The 15174-nt window shown below is 37.5% G+C and overlaps 1 protein-coding gene across 3 annotated transcripts in view; it reads left to right on the plus strand.

The window, feature by feature from the left end:
* The window catches only part of USP53 (ubiquitin specific peptidase 53), a 78106-nt gene that overhangs the window by 32855 nt on the left and 30077 nt on the right, over positions 1–15174 (plus strand). For all 3 annotated transcript variants that reach the window (XM_074040378.1, XM_005555804.3, XM_005555805.3), the window contains exons 4-7: positions 404–496; positions 4187–4321; positions 12836–12949; positions 13031–13113. Coding sequence is in view for 2 of the 3 variants with exons in the window: in XM_005555804.3 (XP_005555861.3) it covers positions 404–496; positions 4187–4321; positions 12836–12949; positions 13031–13113 (425 nt within the window). In the remaining variant the exon portion in view is untranslated. The remainder of the gene's footprint in view (positions 1–403; positions 497–4186; positions 4322–12835; positions 12950–13030; positions 13114–15174) is intronic.

The raw sequence follows: 15174 nt of genomic DNA on the forward strand, positions 1-15174 counted from the left end.
AAGTCTAATGATATTTCCTTTCAAAATTTCAGTTTGTTTCAAGTATTATAATCACTTCCTCTTTCATGTCTCTGCCAACTTTTCTATTTGGTATTCCATGTTTCCCGTTCAGACCAAATCCTTAATGAGGAGTTGGTTTTTGCCTGCTCCATGCCTGTTATGGTTTTTCATGTGCACCAGTAACAGTGTCTTCTGAATCCAACTTTTATATATGCACAACATGCATGTAGCAATTTTATACTTGCTGTTATTTCCAGCGATTATGTATGTATGATTATGTACAGGCAATTAAAAGAAGTTACTTATTAGCTTTTTGCAATTTGTAAAATATCTAAATCTGTCTTTTGTTACAGTAAGAAAAATCTGTTTGTTTCTTTTTCCTTCACATCTTACTGTTTTTTAGGTCTTATGGCAATTGGATATATTCCGACGAAGCTTGCGGGTTTTGACTGGACATGTTTGTCAGGGAGATGCCTGTATATTTTGTGCATTGAAGGTAACCTTTTAATAGCTCTGAAAAATTACTATCAATTGTTCCTTCAAAAATTTAAGTTTGATAATTGATATATTGGGTCAGTTTGTTGTAACTAAAGTTCACTGTCAGGTGATTAATAGTTTTGAAGATGAATTCTTCACAGTGTGACTTACTCAGGTTTGTGTTTTCATTTTCCTCTTTTATGTAAGGACAGTTAAAAATTAATATTCTAAGTAGAAAATTGTTAGGAACATTATCTTTTTCATTATTTTGCAGTTATTCTTACTCATTTTAACAAATGTTTTTGGAGCTACTACTGAGTTCTGGGTACCAATGTAGTTACTGAGGATACAGCAGTGAACAAAACTGATAAAAATTGCTGTTCTCATAGAGCTTGTATTCTTATAGAGGAGGAGACAATAATAACAAAGCAAAATATTATAAGTATGTTAGATAGTAATAGTTGTAACAGTGGAAAAATACATTAGGGAAAGAAAATAGGGAGTGTTGTGTAGCCAGGAAAGCCTCACTGAGAAACTGATATTTGAATCGAGACCTTGAAGAGCCCTCCAGGTAGGCAAAGAAACAGCAACTGCAAAGGCCTTGAGGTATGAGTATACCTGACATATTTAAGGAACACCAAGGAAACGTGGGTGGCAGGAGCTTTATGAGCAAGGAAGAGAGTGGTAGAATATGAGCTCCGAGGTGAGGGTAGCCGAGGTGGCTTTAAAACATGTCTGCAGATTCTTTTGCATGCTTCCTTATCCAAAATCTAATTCCTTGAATATAGACTGGCCTTACTGACTGATATCTGTCAAATAGACTATGGCAGAACTGAGGCTGCAATCCAGATATCTGAGGTTGGGTTAGTTTAGAAAAGGTGATATAGCTATCACCCAGCTCTGTTTCTTGAGTTGCTCATTCTTGGAAGTGAGCCACCATGATGAGGAAGCCAGGTGGCCTTGAGGAAAGACCACTTGGAGGCATTCTGGACACAGCTAGAGCTGAGTTCCCAGCCCACAGCCAGCATCAACTGCCAGACATGAAAGAGTGACCTTCACATATTCCAGGTCCCGTCATTCAAACTGTCCAAAATGACTTCAAATGAAGCAGAGACGTGCTGTCCCCACCCAAATTGCAGATTTGCGTAACTACATTTTGGGGGTGGTTTAGTTACAGGGCAATACATAACTAGAACAGGGGTTTAGATTGTGTAGGGCCTTATAGACCTCTGTAAGGATCGTGGCTTTTTCTATGAGTGATTTAGGGAGATGGGGGATTGTTTTGAGTGGAAGAGTGATACAGTCTGTTTTAACCAGATACAATATTTGAACTAGATCCCTGTGGCTGCTCTGCTGAGGAAAATAGAAGGCAGACAAACAGAGTGTCCAGTATATATTAGCAACTCATTTGTGTCACTGAAATCTTTTGCCAGAGAACTTAAGATTTTGTTATACATTTTAGAGATAAATGTTTCATTTTTTACATTCTTGAATATTTGAACACACACACATAGACACACAGACATTTTTTTAAAAATTTATGTGCCTTAATTTCATTATGTTCCTGAAAAGATTGAGTAAATCACCAAAGGAAGAAATTTTATATTCTCTTTTTTTAAGAACATGGTAAAATAGGGTTATTGTTAGGAAATGAAGAATGAGCCTAGATCACATTACAGTATCACATTTTATTTATTCCACAGTAAATTTTGAATGTTTTGTCTAATTGTAAAACCTAGGATTATTAATTTCCTAGACCAACTCTCCTGTAGCCCTGCACAGTTACCTGCCTCTTTCCTGTGCTTGCCTTCCTCTCCTCCCCTGTCAAAAACACACATAAATACATTGCATTTTAGCCAAACTGGGCTCTATTTCTCAGAGCTGGTCTCCACCTCAAAGTCTCCTCATTGTTATTCCTTTTGTCTGGAATGCTTTTCTTCCAAATGTCCTCTTGGCTAACACCCTTATTTCCTTTATGCCTCTTCTCAAATGTTACTTTTCCATCAGTGAGGCCTTCCCCGACTACACTAGGTAAAAGGTAAGCTGCCTCCATCTATAATATCCCTGGCATTCCTATCCCCATTACACTGCTTTATTTTTCTCTCTTGTATCTCTTTATTTTTCTCTACTGTAGTTATCACATTCTGATGTTACATAATTACTTCTTTGCCTTCTCATTACTATCACTACTATTCATGTAGGTAGGGTTGTCATCCATTTTTCTAGTGTAGAACAATGCCTAACATATACTAGGGAGCCAAAAAATATTTGTTGAATCTTAAACATTACCTGGAAGTTAATTGCCTAAATAAGAGATAAAATCTGAAAGTTATTTTTCATCTTTTACTATTCATAATTTTAGCTATTTAATGGCTAAAATAATTATAGTTCTGGGTATCTAATATCAGTTGACATCTGTATTTTCTAATATTTTATTTATAAATTATATTTTTTTGCAGTAGTGAAACAGATTAATGAAATGTTTTCCTTGTATGTTGATCTTAAAAATATTTTTTTTTTGAGATGACATGACCCCTTGAGCTAACATGGGACTGAATATGACCAATACTACTTTGGTGGACTGTCATTGAAAAGTTTTCTTTTTTCCTTACTATCTTCCATGTAAGATGATTGTCATAAAATTGTAATTTATTAAAATGTTTTTTTCTTGCTTAAGTTTAATAAGGAAAATTGAAAATCAGATTAACAACTATGATTTCATGTTTCCAGTTTCTCGGGTTTAGATTAGAAACTGAATGATGTTTCCAGTTTCTTAATTTAGATTAGAAATACAAGTTGGGTATCCCTTGTCTGAAATGCACAGGACCAGCAGTGTTTTGGATTTTAGATTTTGTTATTTGATTTTGGAATATTTGCATTTATGTATTTACTGGTTGAGCATACCAAATTTAAAAGCATTTCCTTTAAGCATTGTGTCAGTGCTCAAAAACTTTTAGATTTTGGAACTTTCACATTTTTGATTTGGAGAAATTCAACCTATAATTCTCTAAGTTAGGAAAACTGATAACTTAGGGGTGGTAGGACCTTTTCTTAAAAGTTAAAAGTCATTATTATCTCTTTTCTGAATCTTCTTGTAAAATGGACGTTTGCATTTTTTAAAGGCAAATTTAGTCAAATAATCATGGGACATTGTCATTCTGTTAAATCATCTAATTTTTAAATCAGGATTTGTCATTTTCTGAGGTATTCTTAAGACTCCAGTAGAAAATTTTTTTAAGTTTTAAAAGTTTGTTTAGGTTACTTTTTTCTTTTAAGACTAGTGAATTCTACCAATTTTTGTGTGATTATATGTTTATTTTGTTTAGCGTAATTCTAATTCCTATTGTATATTTTTAGATTTAAAGCAACTTAAATCTCAAAATTCTGTTCCTTAAACAACCTGCATCAGAATCATTTGGGGAATAGTTTAAAAATGAGCCTCACCTAAGACTTAGTCAGAGTCTGAGGGTGGGACCTGGGAACCCTACATGTTTAATTCTTGTGTCCACTAACATTTGATTTAGAGGCTGGTGCAAACATTTCTATACTTGATGATACAAATAATTAATTTTTGTATGAAATTTTAGAGCAAAAGACTTATGTGTTATTTTCCAAGTATAGTGTTTTGAGTTTCTCTGTGTTGTAATGAAATTACTGAAACGATTTTAAAGCTGGCATTAAACTTACTGATTTTCTTGTTGATTCCCAGACGATATTTGCACAGTTCCAACATAGTCGAGAAAAAGCACTTCCCTCAGATAACATAAGGCATGCTCTTGCAGAAAGCTTCAAAGATGAGCAGCGATTTCAACTTGGCCTTATGGATGATGCTGCAGAGTGCTTTGTAAGTATTTCTGATATTCCTTAAGAAGTCAGGATAGTAGTTTTCATTCCTTAGATGGTACAAATGTTGAGACAAATGAAACAAAAATTTAGAACAATAGAGAAATGTCAGAACTGGCCGGTAGATCCATATCTTACCCATCCTTCAAGCCCCAACTTCAATCCATCTGTGTTTTGTGTTGTACTTTTGGTTTTGATTATTTGTGTTGCTCTAATTTTTACTCTTAGGCTACTAAAATATTTTAAAACTTAGTTGGAGCAATAAGCTTTGCTGAATATAAATGATATCACTTAAATCAGTGTTCTGCCACTATAGGGTTCACATGTACAGCACATTCCCAGCAGTAATAGTTTTCATTGGATGCAGTGATTCTCTTTGAGAGATAAGGGGATTTTGGTGGGAAGTTAACAGGCGCAACAGCCTGTTACCCACATTCCAGGTTGAGAATCACTGAGGTTGATGTTCTTAGGCTCTGTGTTACCACCATATTAGAAAGTAGAGCATTCCTTTAATCAGGTACATACTTTATACATGTAAAATAGGTATGTTAATTATTAAATGTCTCGGTTAATATTGATGTCACGTATAAATAAGCTGTAACCATTTCTTCTCTCTTCTTCCTGTTTCTAGTCAGCAATTTCTGTAAATTCTTTCATCAGAAACCCTTTCAAAAGTTTTTTCTTTCCATATTAATTCCCTACCACAACTTCTTCCAGGTCACCATATTTAAGCCTCCTGCTGGTGTCCATTCAGCCTGTTTCTTTATGTCCTATTTTTTAAATAGCCACCATATTAATATGATTTTCTTCAGGTTAATGCTTACTCTTCAAATATTTCCATGATTCAAATCTAGACTTTTTATTCTGATATTTAAGGCCCATTATGATTAAACTCCACCTTCCCTCAGTGCTTCATTGCTGGATTTTTCTTCCTAGTGAGATTATTCCATTCTGTTCCTCACATATATTTTTATATTCCTGTTTATACTCCTTATTTATAAGGCTGTTATACTAGCAGCCTTTGCTCAAGTTCCTGAAATACTCAGAACTTTAAAAATCTATCATTTTGTGAAGGTTCAAACTAAGTCTATGCCTACTAGACAGCACATGACCAAACCACCCAATCCATTCCCTGTAGAATTTACTGTCTGTAGAGTTCATTTGGCGTGTGTATATTATTAATCGCCTTTTAAAAAATGAGCATCTTAATGGTTTCCTTAGATGGAAGGCTCATGACTAGCATCTTGCATAGCACACTTGCATGTTGATTAAAATGTCAATAACAGCACACACAGTAATGAAATATATCCATATTTCTTCTGTTTGTAATTGATTCTTTGCTTAAAACAAATGTATTTTGAACAATGCTAAACTTTATAGTTTTACTTTCACTTAAATGAATTATTCTAATACATGGTATGATAATTCACAAAATGTCTAGAAATCTAGGCTTAAATTATTAAATGGTCTTAAATATCCTGGAGCAGAAGAGAGGGAAGTTAGCTAATGAATAGAATCCATTGGTTAAGCTTTGGTAAAAAGAATTCTGTTAAATAAATACCCCTTATTGATCTATATTGTAAATCAACATTTATATAAAATTCATGGCAGATTACATTGCCTTCATTATGGTGTTAGTGTAGATATAGAGCCTTTGTTTTGCTGTTACTTATACAGACTAGGTGATTCAAGTAGGATTTTTTTAAATCATACTTTAAATTCTGGGTTACATGTGCAGAGCGTGCAGTTTTGTTACATAGGTATACACGTGCCGTGATGGTTTGCTGCACCCATCAACCTGTCACCTACATTAGGTATTTCTCCTAATGTTATCCCTCCCCAGTCCCCCACCCCTGACAGGCCCCAGTGTGTGATGTTCCCCTCCCTGTGTCCATGTGTTCTCATTGTTCAACTCCCACCTCCAAGTGAGAACATGTGGTGTTTGATTTTCTGATCTTGTGATAGTTTGCTGAGAATGATGGTTTCCAGTTTCATTCATGTCACTGCAAAGGACATGAACTCATCCTTCTTTTATGGCTGCATAGTATTCCATGGTGTACATGTGCCACATTTTCTTAATCCAGTCTATCATTGATGAACATTTGGGTTGGTTCCAAGTCTTTGCTATTGTGAATAGTGCCACAATAAACATACCTGTGTATGTGTCTTTATCCTAGAATGATTTGTAATCCTTTGGGTATATACCCAGTAATGGAGTTGCAGGGTCAAATGGTATTTCTAGTTCTACATCCTTGAGGAATTGCCACACTGTCTTCCACAATGGTTAAACTATTACACTCCCACCAACAGTGTAAAAGTGTTCCTGTTTTTCGACAACCTCTCCAGCATCTGTTGTTTCCTGACTTTTTAATGATCGTCATTCTAACTGGTGTGAGATGGTATCTCATTGTGGTTTTGATTTGTATTTCTCTAATGACCCGTGGTGATGAGCATTTATTCGTATGTCTGTTGGCTGCATAAATGCCTTCTTTTGAGAAGTGTCTGTTCATATCCTCTGGCCATTTTTTGACGGGGTTCGTTGTTTCTTTTGTTTTGTTTTGTTTTGTTTTTGAGACAGAGTCTCTCTCTGTCGCCCAGGCTGGAGTGCAGTGGCACGATCTTGGCTCACTGCAAGCTCCGCCTCCCAGGTTCACACCATTCTCCTGCCTCAGCCTCCCAAGTAGCTGGGACTACAGGTGCCCGCCACCACGCCCGGCTAATTTTTTGTATTTTAGTAGAGATGGGGTTTCACTGTGTTAGCCAGGACGGTCTCCATCTCCTGACCTCGTGGTCCACCTACCTTGGCCTCCCAAAGTGCTGGGATTACAGGCGTGAGCCACTGCACCCGGCTGGGTTGGTTGCTTTTTTTCGTGTAAATTTGTTTAAGTTCTTTGTAGATTCAGGATATTAGCCCTTTGTCAGATGGATAGATTGCAAAAATTTTCTCCCATTCTGTAGGTTGCCTGTTCACTCTAATGATGGTTTCTTTTGCTGTGTAGAAGCTCTTTAGTTTAAATAGATCCCATTTGTCAATTTTGGCTTTTGTTGCCACTGCTTTTGGTGTTTTAAACATGAAGTCTTTGCACATGCCTATGTCCTGAATGGTATTGCCTAGGTTTTCTTCAGGATTTTTATGGTCCTAGGTCTTACATTTAAGTCTTTGATCCATTGAGTTGATTTTTGTATAAGGTGTAAGGAAGGGATCCAGTGTCAGTTTTCTGCATATGGCTAGCCAGTTTTCCCAAAACAATTTATTAAATAGTGAATCTTTTCCCCATTGCTTGTGTATGTCAGGTTTGTCAAAGATCAGATGGTGGTAGATGTGTGGTGTTACTTCTGAGACCTCCATTCTGTTCCACTGGTCTATATATATGTTTGGTACCAGTACCATGCTGTTTTGGTTACCGTTGCCTTGTAGTAAAGTTTGAAGTTGGGTAGCGTGATGCCTCCAGCTTTGTTCTTCTTGCCCAGGATTGTCTTGGCCACGCGGGCTCTTTTTTGGTTCCATAGAAACTTTAAAAAAGTAGTTTTTTCCAATTCTGTGAAGTGGTAGCTTGATGGGGATAGCATTGAATCTATAAATTACTTTTGGCAGTATAGCCATTTTCACGATGTTGATTCTTCCTATCCATGAGCATGGAATGTTCTTCCATTTGTTTGTGTCCTCTTTTATTTCACTGAGCAGTGGTTTGTAGTTCTCCTTGAAGAGGTCCTTCACATCCCTTGTAAGTTGGATTCCTAGGTATTTTATTCTCTTTGTAGCAATTGTGAATGGGAGTTCACTCATGATTTGGCTCTCTGTTTGTCTATTATTGGTGTAAAGGAATGCTCGTGATTTTTGCACATTGATTTTGTATCCTGAGACTGCTAAAGTTGCTTATCAGCTTAAGGAGAATAGGGGCTGAGACAATGGGGTTTTCTAAATATATAGGCATGTCATCTGCAAACAGACAATTTGACTTCCTGTCTTCCTATCTGAATACTCTTTATCGCTTTCTTTTGCCTGATTGCCCTGGCCAGAACTTCCAATACTCTGTTGAGTAGGAGTGGTGAGAGAGGGCATCCTTGTCTTGTGCCGGTTTTCAAAGGGAATGCTTCCAGTTTTTGCCCATTCAGTATGATATTGGCTGTGGGTTCATCATAAATCGCTCTTATTATGTTGAGATACGTTCCATTGATACCTAGTTTATTCAGAGTTTTTAGCATGAAAGACTGTTGAATTTTGTTGAAGGCCTTTTCTGTATCGAAATAATCATGTGGTTTTGTCATTGGTTCTGTTTATGTGATGGATTATGTTTATTGATTTGCGTATGTTGAACCAGCCTTGCATCCCAGGGATGAAGCCAACTTGATCGCTTTTTGATGTGCTGCTGGATTCACTTTGCCAGTATTTTGTTAAGGATTTTCACTTTAATGTTCATCAGGGATATTGGCCTAAAATTCCTTTTTTTGTTGTGTCTCTGCCAGGCTTTGGTATCAGGATGATGCTGGCCTCATAAAATGAGTTAGGGAGGATTCCCTCTTTTTCTGTTGATTGGAATAGTTTCAGAAGGAATGGTACCAGCTCCTCTTTGTACCTCTGGTAGGAATGGTACCAGCTCCTCTTTGTACCTCCGTCTGGTCCTGGACTTTTTTTGGTTGATAGGCTATTAATTATTGCTTTAATTTCAGAACCTGTTGTTGGTCTATTTGGAGATTCAACTTCTTTCTGGTTTTGTCTTGGGAGGGTGTATGTGTCCAGAAATTCATCCATTTCTTCTAGATTTTCTAGTTTATTTGTGTAGAGGTGTTTATAGTATTCTGTGATGGTAGTTTGTATTTCTGTGGGATCGGTGGTGGTATCCCCTTTCTCATTTTTTATTGCATTTATTTGATTCTTCTGTCTTTTCTTCTTTATTAGTCTTGCTAGTGGTCTATTTTGTTGATCTTTTCAAAAAACCAGCTCCTGGATTCACTGACTTTTTTGAAAGGCTTTTTGTGTCTCTTTCTCCTTCAGTTCTGCTCTGAACCTACTTATTTCTTGTCTTCTGCTAGTTTTTGAATTTATTTGCTCCTGCTTCTCTTGTTCCTTTAATTATGATGTTAGGGTGTTGATTTCAGATATCTCCTGCTTTCTCTTGTGGGCATTTAGTGCTATAAATTTCCCTCCACACACTGCCTTAAATGTGTCCCAGAGATTCGGGTACGTTGTGTCTTTGTTCTCATTGGTTTTAAAGAACAGCTTTATTTCTGCCTTCATGTCGTTATTTACTTAGTAGTCTTTCCTGAGCAGGTTGCTCATTTTCCATCTAGTTGTGCGGATTTGAATGAGATTCTTAATCCTAAATTCTAATTTGGTTGCACTGTGGTCTGAGAGACAGTTTGTTGTGATTTCTGTTCTTTTACATTTGCTTGGGAGTGTTTTACTTCCAATTATGTGGTCAATTTTAGAATAAGTGCGATGTGGTGCTGAGAACAATATATATTCTGTTTATTTGTTGTGTAGAGTTCTGTAGATGTCTATTAGGTCCACTTGGTCTAGAGTTGAGTTCAAGTCCTGGATATCCTTGTTAATTTTCTGTCTTGTTGATCTGTCTGATATTGACAGTGGGGTGTTAAAGTCTCCCATTATTATTGTGTGAGTCTAAGTGTCTTTGTAGGTCTCTAAGTACTTGCTTTATGAATCTGGGTGCTCCTGTATTGGGTGCATGTATATTTAGGATAGTTAGCTCTTATTATTGAATTGATCCCTTTACCATTACATAATGGCCTTCTTTGTCTCTTTTGGTCTTTGTTGGTTTAAAGCCTGTTTTATCAGAGGCCAAGATTGCAACCCCTGCTTTTTTTTTTTTTTTTTGCTTTCCATTTGCTTGGTAGATCTTCCTCCATCCCTTTATTTTGAGCCTATGTGTGTCTCTGCACATGAGATGGATCTCCTGAGTACAGCACACTGATGGGTCTTGACTCTTTATCCAATTTGCCAGTCTATGTCTTTTAACTGGGGCATTTAGCCCATTTGCATTTAAGGTTAATATTGTTATGTGTGAATTTGATCCTATCATTATGATATTAGCTGGTTATTTTGCCCGTTAATTGATGCATTTTTTTCATAGCGTCAATGGGTTTTAAATTTGGCATGTTTTTGCGGTGGCTGGTACCGGTCGTTCCTATCCATGTTTAGCGCTTCCTTCAGGAGCTCTTGTAAGGCAGGCCTGTGGTGACAGATTCAGCATTTGCTTGTCTGTAAAGGATTTTATTTCTCCTTTACTTATGAAGCTTAGTTTGGCGGATATGAAATTCTGGGTTGAAAATTGTTTTCTTTAAAAATGTTGAATATTGGCCCCCACTCTCTTCTGGCTTGTCGAGTTTCTGCAGAGAGATCCACTGTTAGTCTAATGGGCTTCCCTTTGTGGGTAACCCGACCTTTCTCTCTGGCTGCCTTTAACATTTTTTCCTTCATTTCAACCTTGGTGAATCTGATAGTTATGTGTCTTTGGGTTGCTCTTCTCGACGAGTATCTTTGTGGTATTCTCTGTATTTCCTGAATTTGAATGTTGGCCTGCCTTATTAGGTTGGGGAAGTTATCCTGGACAATATCCTGAATACTGTTTTCTAACTTGTTTCCATTCTCCCCATCACTTTCAGGTACACCAATCAAACTTAGATTTGGTCTTTTCACATAGTCCCATATTTATTGGAGGCTTTGTTAGGTTCTTTTCACTCTTTTTTCTCTAATCTTCTGACTTTATTTCATTAATTTGATCTTCAGTCACTGATAGACTTTCTTCTGCTTGATCGAATCGGCTACTGAAGTTTGTGTATGCTTCACGAAGTTCTCTTACTGTGTTTTTAAGCTCCATCAGGTCATATAAGCTCTTCTCTTCATGGGTTATTCTAGTTAGCCATTCGTCTAACCTTTTTTCAAGGTTTTTAGCTTCCTTGCACTGGGTTAGAACATGCTCCTTTAGCTTGGAGAAGTTTGTTATTACTGACCTTCTGAAGCCTACTTCTGTCAACTCTTCAAACTCATTCTCCAGCCAGTTTTGTTACCTTGCAGGCGAGGGGTTGTATTCCTTGGAGGAGAAGACGCCTTCTGGTTTTTGGAATATTCAGCCTTTCTACTCTGGTTTCTCCCCATCTTTGTGGTTTTATCTACCTTTGGTCTTTGATGTTGGTGACCTATGCATGGTGTTTTGGTGTGGATGTCCTTTTTGTTGATGTTGATGCTATTCCTTTCTGTTTGTTTGTTTTCATTCTAACAGACAGGCCCCTCAGCTGCGGTCTCTTGGGGTTTGCTGGAGGTCCACTCCAGACCCTGTTTGCCTGGTTATCACTAGCGAAGGCTGCACAACAGCAAATATTGCTGCCTGATTCTTTTTCTAGAAGCTTTGTCCCAAGGGACACCCACCTGTATGAGGTGTCTGTCGGCCCCTAGTGGGAGGTATCTCCCAGTCAGGCTACTCGGGGGTCAGGAACCCACTTGAGGAGGCAGTCTGTTCGTTATTAGAGCTTGAACGCCGTGCTGGGAGAATCACTCCTCTCTTCAGAGCTGTCAGACAGGGACATTTAGGTCTGAAGAAGCTGTCTGCTGTCTTGTTCAGATAGGCCCTGCCCCCAGAGGTGGAATCTAGGGAGGCAGTAGGCCTTGGTGAGCTGCGGTGGGCCCCACCCAGTTCAAGCTTCCCTGTGGCTTTGTTTACACTGTGAGCAGAGAACCACCTACTCAGGCCCCAGCAATGGCAGACACCCCTCCCCCCACCAAGCTCTTGCATCCCAGGTTGATCTCAGACTGCTGCACTAGCAGTGAGCAAGGCTCTGTTGGTGTCGGACCCGCTGAGCCAGGCACTGGAGGGGAACTCCTGGTCTGCTGGTTGCTAAGACCATGGGAAAAGCTCAGTATTTCGGCAGGAGTGTACTGCTCCTCCAGGTACCTTCACTAATGGCTTCCCTTGGCTAGGAAAGGGAAATCCCCTGACCCCTTGTGCTTCCCGGGTGAGGTGATGTCCTGCCCTGCTTTGGCTCGCCCTCTGTGGGTTGCACTCACTGTCCAACCAGTCCCAGTGAAATGAACCAGGTACCTCAGTTGGAAATGCAGAAATTACCTGTCTTCTGTGTCGATCTCGCTGGGAGCTGTAGACTGGAGCTCTTCCTATTCAGCCATCCAGGATTTTTTTTTAAGCTATCTGTTTTTTCTTCATTTGAGAATGTCGGGAACACAGGAAACTGTTTTCTAATATTAAATTCTAGATGTCAGTCACCAGGCGTTTTTAGAAGGATTAAAAATAACTTTATTAAAAAGATCATGTTATATTATAATGTTGCTTTCATTAAGCAACATTTTCTTTTAGCTAGTGCTATAAAAGGTGAATAATTGAACATTCGATCAAAGTGTTCATTAGAGAGGAAAGCTGAAAAGCTAACAATATGTATGACACTCTTAAATTTACACTTTGGGAAATCTCCAGGTAAAGAGTTACATTTTGCTGTGTTCCCTGCAAGATCAACAACTCATTTATCTATTTTATTTTTAAATTAGGAGAATATATTGGAGAGGATTCATTTTCACATAGTGCCAAGCAGAGATGCAGACATGTGTACCTCTAAATCTTGTATCACTCACCAGAAGTTTGCTATGACTCTGTATGAACAGGTGAGATGGCTTGATTATTATTTAGATATTATAGTTCTGTTTTATGATTGATAGATTAAGCATATGTTTTTGCCTATGTAGTGTGTGTGTCGTAGCTGTGGAGCATCATCAGATCCTCTACCTTTTACAGAATTTGTGCGGTACATTTCTACAACAGCCTTATGGTAAGAACCTATTAAAATATAATTATCAAAAACGTTAATACCGTATTTAAGCACATTGAACACTTACTTTATAAAATCGTAACATACATGAATTTCCCCTCTCTGTCTGAGGCTACCAGATATGCTGCTGTGAGATGTATTAAGTGATGTCTCTCAAAGTTGGATGTTTGTAATTTAGCCTAATATGTGTGTTACTTAGTGAAGTGTACATAATACTAGTTAAATTTTATGTCTATTTAATTTATAACAAATTTTAGAACTGTGAAGGGGAGCATAAAATGATAAACTGAATGTTAAATGGAACTATACATGGTTGCTTCATTTATGAGATGTTCTGTTTGTAATGGCCATATTTTCAGTCAGCTCCGCTATGTCCCTTTCTGGTGATAAAAGCTAGGGTAAACAGAGAAGAAACAAAAATGTGAGCATAATTCTCAGTTAGGTTATTGCATTTGAGGCCTCAACATTCACTTTAAATAAAAAATTTGCCATGCTTGCCTGCTCACCTGCCCACTCACTCTCTCCCTTTCTGTCCATGAAAGATTAGCTAGTTAAGGATCTAAAAGTTAACCCTAGACCTTATATAATGTTCTTTGACTATTTTCCAACAGATATTTGAAAGTATACATATTTGGCATGTGGCCAGGCGCAGTGGCTAATGCCTGTAATCCCAGAATATTGGGAGGCTAAGGCTGGTAGATCACCTGAGGTCAGGAGTTCAAGACCAGCCTGGCCAAGATGGTGAAACCCCATCTCTACTAAAATAAAAAATTAGCTGGGTGTGGTCTCGGGCACCTGCAATCCTATCTGCCTCGAGGCTGAGGCAGATAACTGCTTGATCCTGGGAGGTGGAGGTTGCAGTGAGCTGAGTTCATGCCACTGCACTCTAGCCTGGGTGACAGAGTGAGATTACGTCTCACCAAAAAAAAAAAAAAGAAAAAAAAAATTTGGCATGTGGTAAACATTGAGTAAGATCATAAACATTTGCATACATTTTAATACAAAAGACATAATATGGATCAGTAATTATCAGTCAGAATATGTTAGTGCAACAGTTGATAAATGTTGCCAATATTTGTGTCAGTGTGCAAAGTGAATATCATGTTCATCCATTTCATATGATTTATCTTTCTGGCTTTATTGGGTATAAAACCTTATTTCATAAAGATTATTGAGTAATAACAATTTTGTTATTTGGATGTGTTTACTATCTTCCTTATATTTACAGACAGGTAAAAAACAGTGATTTAGAGAAACATTCCTAAACTTCAGTCAAATTGTAGTCGGTTGTCAGTCATTTTTTAAAATTTCTATGAAAAGTAGGATGGTGTTCGAACAAAGATAGACAATAAGTTAAAAACTAAAATTTTAATTCTACTTTAAAACTCTTGAATGAAATGACAGTGTTCTCAGGCAGAATGTTAGATAATAAGAATTAGAGCCCATCATTCTCTGCTTGGTAAACACTGCAAGTTGCAGGAGTGTGCGCTTTGAATTCTAACTATAATACCCTTATTTGTGTTGGTAATCAGTGTTGAATACCAGTTACTGAATGCTTACCATGTTCCAGGCTTTATGTAAGTTGTCACTTTTAATCTTAACGAAAATTCTATTTTGTTGATGAAGAAATAGGTTTGAATGAGGTTAATCTAGTAAGTAGATGAATTAAGATTGAAACCCAGATCTGTCTGACTTCAACATTTTTCTGGATGTTGTCTAATGCTGTCAGTTTTGTAAGAGCAGTATATGCAGTTTGAATGAGCTTATCAGATTTAGGGCCTTCTAGTGTACTCGTGAAGTGTTTTGGATGGGTACATTTAGTTGTTACCAAATACTTGGAGATTATTTAAACTTGAACTGTAAAATATATCCAGCTCTAGAATAGTTATATTATTGTTAAGTACAACCAGAACATCTAGAATGGAAACTAGTTAGTGTTTCAGCTTACATGACATTCCTTTTTGGAAATATTTAGATAGTTTTAGTATTAGCCTGTTCTCATGCTGCTAATAAAGACATACTCAAGACTGGGTAATTTATAAAGCAAAGAGGTTTAATTGA

This window comes from Macaca fascicularis, chromosome 5 (assembly GCF_037993035.2).
Source record: "Macaca fascicularis isolate 582-1 chromosome 5, T2T-MFA8v1.1".
Classification (NCBI taxonomy): Eukaryota; Metazoa; Chordata; class Mammalia; order Primates; family Cercopithecidae; genus Macaca; species Macaca fascicularis.